Here is a 6,650-nt window from a genome sequence, read left to right on the forward strand (position 1 = left end):
CATTCTTGAAGAAAAAAAAAGAAAAAGGTTTATTATCATTTGTACACTCCTTGTTGGTTGCTACAGCTGAAGTAGAACAGATGACGTGCGTCTTTCTGCTCTCAAACACTGTAGAACTACAACACTACTGTGTAACTACTGTTTGTGTGCAGACTTTGCATCTGAAACTGAAGCCACAACAGAGATCATTTCATTTTAAGCTTGTTTTAGAGCAACACAAACGATGAACAATATTTGACACTTTGTTTTGGTCACAAAGCTGCACGAGACAGCACAGAACATCATTCTGCTTTGGAGCGCAGTGACTTTTATCTGGTGCAGCCTTTCGTCGACAGGAAGTGCCTGCGACAGCTCAGTTTGTGGTCCCTTCCTTTCAAAGAAACATTTGTGAGATGGTGATGTTTATGTCAGCATTTGTCATTTTCTGTTGATTTCTAAACATGGACAAAAACTTTGCTGAGCTCCTCAGTGATGCATTTTCAGGTAAGAATAATTAGAGTTAATATGCATTTTTATACAATATTTTTCAAAGGTTTAATACTGAAACAATAAGAAGGATTGCCTTATTTTGGATTATTTTTTTCACTGTAAAGATCCTAATGCATAAATAGACATCTTTTTATTTTCTTTTATGCAATACAAACTTGAAATGTGAAGTATATTTAATAGTTGTTAGTTATTGTACTTGATCCATAATATGGTAAATGCATGTGTACTTTCAGAAAGCTCTATTCCTTCATTTTCTGACGATGAAGATTTCGAAAATCTCGATTTGAAAGTGGATAGTATCGTTTTGAGTCAAGACGACATCACTGCAGACCAGGAAGACTTCTCTCCTTTGTTGGAAATTGCTTCTGCATCTATTTATCAAAGTGACCAAGAGATATTGGATGCTGAATATAATAGTAAAGAGAAAAACTCAAGCCCAGAAGAAGAGAACAAAGCCAAAATCAATGAGAAACTTGAGAACAGCATTGATCAAACTCATACCAGTAACGACAATGACGCGTTTTACGCAACGGGACGAAATCAGTCTCAAAACGCTTTAGACATTGCCTCTTTTGTGGAAACTCCATCAACTTACCCTTGCGACGATGCCCAGGGAACATTCAGTGCTAAAAATACTGAAGAGTTCAAGGTCAAGGTGAGACTCGAGGACTGCACAAGCTCGGAAGACGAGAGCAGAGAAGATGAAGGTGATATTGAAGAGAAACCTGGGGACGTTTTAGAGACAGTGGGACAAGACAGCCACCAGGAAGAGGAGGAAGGCTATTTTGGCCCACTTCAGGGACACAAAGGCAAGTTGACGACACAAGATGAAAGCAGTGAGGAGGAACATGAGACGGAATCAACAAAAACAACGTTCTTCCAGGTTGAATATACTTTGGAATATCCGGAAATCTCATATGACGGGATGGAAGAGTTTAACGAGGATGTAGAGCTGGAAAACTTTTCAGAAGAGGAGCACCAAGAGGCCGGAGAGAGCTTCGCAGATTATCCCTCTGACTTTTCTTCGTGTGAGTATGTCGACGGTGCGAGAAGTGCCCGGCCAGGGAGCTTCGAATCGGCGCTCGATCGCACGACTGAGAACGCCGCAGGACACGAAAGTGCAGCAACTGGTGACACATTTCTGAACAATGACGACTGTTTTGATCGAAGCAGCGAGTTGCGCGGCGAAGAAGAGTTGGATAGATTAGAAATGACGAATAAATATATAAATTTAAGTGAAAATCGAGACAATATCGCTCTTGAAAGTTGGAGTAACGCTGAAGAAGGTGCAAGAGGCTTGACGGACTTGAACGTGACCTGGGAGAACCAATCAGAGACTACAGAACGAGACCTTCCAACCGTGAGTCGAGATGAGGCGTGTTTGGCCACAGTGTCCTCGAGCAGTGGGTCAGTGGATGATAGTTTCTTCTTTGACGATGAAGCAGAAGTGTATGATGTGACAGAGGAGGAGGAGATGGAGGAGGACGAAGAGGAGGAGAGGAGGAAGGAGCAGGCCAGGATCCAGGCCTTTTACAGATTTTATGACGAGCAAGACGGAGACAGTAAGGAAGGTGAGTTGATAAGACGTGAGAAAAACAATTTAAACTTCTTATTGTCGTTCTAATTTACAAAATTAAAGTGAATATGCACTAGTGGGAAGTAACAAAGTAGTTAGTAGTTATCTGTACTTTACTGAAATACAGGTTTTACTTTTACGTCACTACATTTGTAAAGTACCTGTACTTTCAACTCCAGTACATTTTTGAACTGGACTGAAAAGTAAAAGTATTTTACACCTACGTTTTTACATAAATTCTTTGGAAATCAGTGTGAATTACTTTAATACTTAACTCAAGTATATTTTTAATGTGACACTTTGACTTTTATTTGACCTGTTTTTAGTTTTTGTTTATTGCTCCTGTATCTGTCCGTTTACTTCAATAACAAAATGGAGTACTTCTTCCACCAAACACTACTTATTTAACTAAACTGTAGTTAACATATCTAGGTCTTACCTCGTTTTCTTTGGCTTGACAATCTGGGTGAAGCTTATAATTGGGGCAGATGTGACAAAGGAAATTGCATAACCGTTACCTAGCAACCATAATGTAAACAAGGGCCAACGTTCAGATAATTTACACAATAGTTTGACATTTGATAACACTTGTCCATGCTTAAATGCGTGTTTTCCTTATCTCGCACGTAAATTGTCTCTGTAATTTGGATGGAATGTTGTCCACTGATGATGAAGATAGAGATTCTTCTTCCAATCCACTTTATTTACATATCAACACACAAAACCCACACAAAACCCCCACACAACTCACACAGCGCTAATGGACAGTGGATAAAAGTGGCTCTTAAGATGAGACTTCTTGCAATTTTCAACCTTTTTTTTCGACTTTTCTTCACAAATTGCTACTTGACTGATAAAAAATATGCACTTTAAGCGGTGTAATTTTCTTAACCACATTTTGGATGCATCTAATGTTTCAGAGAGACAGACAAAGGTCCAGTTTTGTGTGGAAACACTGTCCCAGGTCATCCATTATGACACAGATAGGTGAGTGTGCTCAAATCAAGTGCAACATTTGTCTTTGGAGTTTATGCAATACAATTTTGTGAAACCTCTTGTGAACAAAACGTGCATTCACTCGTTTAGCAGCGGAGAATTTTGCAATTCTTCAGATGAGGAGAAGGAAGAGGAGGAGGAGGAAGAAGAGGAGCCAGAAGAGGAGGAGGAAGAAGAGGAGCAAGAAGAGGAGACAGAGGAGGTAGAGGAAGAAGAGGAGCAAGAAAAGGAGAAGAAAGAGGAAGAGCAAGAAAAGGAGAAGGAGAAGGAAGAGGAAGAGGGGCAAAAAGAGGAGAAGGAGCGGGAGGAGGAAGAAGAGGAGAAGGAGCGGGAGGAGGAAGAAGAGGAGAAGGAGCGGGAGAAGGAAGAAGAGGAGAAGGAGCGGGAGGAGGAAGAAGAGGAGGAAGACAAGGACCAAACTGATAATGTTGAGACATGTCCATCCGCGGGTTCAGATGAAGCTGTTTTATTATCGTCCCAAGAGCTTCTGGAGGTTGAAGACTTAACTCTGACAGATTCACCTCCAGAAATACCAGGCAAAATGACAGCGAGCACCAACAAACCAACCTGCAACAGAAACCACAGAGTGAGCATTTCATGAAACATGTTTGCATTATTAGGCCTGTTGGGAGTGTTTTCTTTGACATTCATGCTGTGCCGTTTCTCCCTGCAGTGTGTCTCGGTGCTGAAGTTGATTTTGAGCCTGTTCTTGGTCGTTGCGATGGGACTGATCATGTTCTGGTGGGTCTCAGAGGCAGAAGAGTGGCCTCATTTTGGCCTTTAAACGAAAGACAAGCTATTCATAGAATTTGAATAAAAAGAAAATAATTTTGCAATTTTTTCCACATATCAAAACATATGAATGTTTATTTGATTGTTAATTTTTTGCTGAAGCCTGTGTTCATAATAAAAGGTGCTACAGTTTCATGTTGATTAAACAAAGACATAGCATGTGTTTTTCCCCCAAGTATTTAGTATTATACAATAACACATAAGGCGTGGGGGCCAAATCAGGCCCTCCATGCGATTTAATCCAGCTCACAACCCATTTTTCAAATGGTTGGTTTAGCACAGTTTAGACCTGGTTTGGTCTTGGTTTATTCTTTGAATAATTCTGCTTTAGACCCGTTTGGATTCTAGGTTAGTCCTGGTTTAGACCTGTTTGGTAACAGTCTAGTCCTAATTTAATTCTGGTTCAGTACCTCAGACATGTTAGCAAAGCAATGTTGGTAAAACATTCTCAATGTTATTTGTCACAATGATTCAAATCCATCAGTATTTCACTTTATTAACAATTATAAAATATTTTTCATTATCAATGTATTGAAACTTTTGTGGGACCCAAAATGTTGTCATCATAGTAATAAACGTGTGCCTTGGTCCTTCGAAAAACAATTTGCTATTGCAAACCATTTGCATTGTAGAATCAGGTCCATAGGCAAAACTGCCAGAAGATGGTGTTTTTATTACGTGATAACATAACATAAATAACATAACGTTCCCTTTAACAAACACATTAGTACACTAGATAGCGGTATGTAGTGACACATTTGTACACTAGATGGCGGTATGTAGTGACACATTTGTACACTAGATGGCGGTATGTAGTGACACATTTGTACACTAGATGGCGGTATGTAGTGACACATGTGTACACTAGATGGCGGTACGTGGTGCGGTTTGGAGGTTTATAGGCGGCTGAAGCGGGGCTCGCGCACAGAAGAAGAACACAGCTGGCGCTTGTTTCATTCACCCTTTGTGACGCATGAGCGGTGCCTGCGTCACAGCAAAGCTCCGACTCCACCCGGGCGACTCCATGACACAAAACGAGCGACAAGTAGAAGTGTTTTCATTTTACCAACATAAACTGAAAATAGCAGAAGAAAGACGGAAGGAAAACTTCTGAAATATCCTCTTGATATTAATTAGTGATTCAAATTCACTCATGGCCGACTTGGGGAAAATGACCGCGGATGAACTCTGCGCGTTGCTCGATGAGTTTGGGATCAAACATGGCCCTATTGTGGGTGAGTTTAGCTCGAGTCCGTCTGAAGTTGGTGACTCATGTGTTGGTTATTTCTGTTTGAACAACTTGGATTTGAACCCATTTTCCCCCGTTTAGACTCCACCAGAAAACTGTACGAGAAGAAAGCGCAACAGGCCATGGCCAAAGCAAAGAGATCTTCACCAGACAAAACTTACTACAGAGAAGAGGGTAAAACCAGTCACTTATAACGCCTTATTGGGTCAAACCAGTCAGTTATAACGCCTTATTGGGTCAAACCAGTCAGTTATAACGCCTTATCGGGTCAAACCAGTCAGTTATAACGCCTTATTGGGTCAAACCAGTCAGTTATAACGCCTTATTGGGTCAAACCAGTAAGTTATAACGCCTTACTGGGTCAAACCAGTAAGTTATAACGCCTTATTGGGTCAAACCAGTCAGTTATAACGCCTTATTGGGTCAAACCAGTCAGTTATAACGCCTTATTGGGTCAAACCAGTCAGTTATAACGCCTTATTGGGTCAAACCAGTCAGTTATAACGCCTTATTGGGTCAAACCAGTCAGTTATAACGCCTTATTGGGTCAAACCAGTAAGTTATAACGCCTTACTGGGTCAAACCAGTAAGTTATAACGCCTTATTGGGTCAAACCAGTCAGTTATAACGCCTTATTGGGTCAAACCAGTCAGTTATAACGCCTTATTGCGTAAAACCAGTCAGTTATAACGCCTTATTGGGTCAAACCAGTCAGTTATAACGCCTTATTGGGTAAAACCAGTCAGTTATAACGCCTAATTTGGTAAAACCAGTCAGTTATAACGCCTTATTGGGTAAAAACAGTCAGTTATAACGCCTTATTGGGTAAAAACAGTCAGTTATACCACCTCATTAGCTAAAACTCAAATGTTAAAGCGACTCATGTGAGCTCCATTTTAAATACTGTGTTCCTCCATACTTCTAAAATACTGACCCGAGGTTTCTGAATCCCTTTCAAGACAATAAGCTTAGTGGTGTTTTTTGTTTGCCTTGATTATTTTTTGGAATATTACGATTCTCATGGACTCACTAAATGTCATAGACTGTAAAACCTTGCAGTAATCGAGTATCACTAAAGGAACTACTGTATGAGTCTGTGCGAGAGAATACTGCGAGCACAAATGCAAATCAGTGTTGGAAAGCTGAAATCTACAACACCAAAATATGATGTCATTATAACATCGCTCTTTGCATTTTATTTCAGAAGAGGAAGTCGTGACATACGTGACTCGGGCCCCTGTAAGTGCTTGTAACCAATGAACATTTACTTTAACATATTAATACTACTGCAAATTATTTCAGGTCAGAACAGGACCAGCTGGGGACGGGTCAGTTTGACAAATACTACATTTAATTGGCTTTTACTGTACAAGTACATAATATCCACATCATTTTTGCAGCGGGGCATATATGAGATCAAGACCGGAATGGACTGAAAGCGAATATCAAAATGAGTGAGTTACATTTAATATCGTACTCTGTTGATACATGAATAAGTAAAGCATCAATGAAGTGACACCAGTGTTTTTGCAGGGCTTCAAACTCGAG

The 6,650-nt window shown here is 40.3% G+C and overlaps 1 protein-coding gene across 2 annotated transcripts; it reads left to right on the forward strand.

Annotated features, from left to right (window-relative positions):
• The first annotated feature begins 361 nt into the window (after window positions 1–361).
• On the forward strand, window positions 362–3,897 carry LOC140363512 (uncharacterized). Of its 2 annotated transcripts, none has more exons than XM_072450118.1 (5): window positions 362–483; window positions 723–2,060; window positions 2,986–3,052; window positions 3,152–3,647; window positions 3,735–3,897. In XM_072450118.1, exons 1-5 carry the CDS (start codon window positions 441–443, stop codon window positions 3,843–3,845), a joined length of 2,055 nt encoding a protein of 684 aa, XP_072306219.1. In that variant the 5' UTR covers window positions 362–440; the 3' UTR covers window positions 3,846–3,897. The 2 variants fall into 2 exon arrangements, with proteins under 2 accessions (XP_072306219.1, XP_072306220.1); XM_072450119.1 differs by having other exon boundaries at window positions 3,155–3,647.
• Window positions 3,898–6,650: the final 2,753 nt, after the last annotated feature.

This window comes from Eucyclogobius newberryi, unplaced genomic scaffold, assembly GCF_026437365.1.
Source record: "Eucyclogobius newberryi isolate DKJ021-1_F unplaced genomic scaffold, fEucNew1.0.hap1 SCAF_17, whole genome shotgun sequence".
Lineage (NCBI taxonomy): Eukaryota > Metazoa > Chordata > Actinopteri > Gobiiformes > Gobiidae > Eucyclogobius > Eucyclogobius newberryi.

What these genes read in the sequence shown, in the direction of transcription:
- LOC140363512 (XM_072450118.1), top strand. Translation starts at nt 441, where the DNA reads ATGGACAAAAACTTTGCTGAGCTCCTCAGTGATGCATTTTCAG. An exon ending in ATCCATTATGACACAGATAG is followed by an intron (nt 3,053 to 3,151) that starts GTGAGTGTGCTC and finishes TCACTCGTTTAG; the next exon opens with CAGCGGAGAATTTTGCAATT. An exon ending in CCTGCAACAGAAACCACAGA is followed by an intron (nt 3,648 to 3,734) that starts GTGAGCATTTCA and finishes TTCTCCCTGCAG; the next exon opens with TGTGTCTCGGTGCTGAAGTT.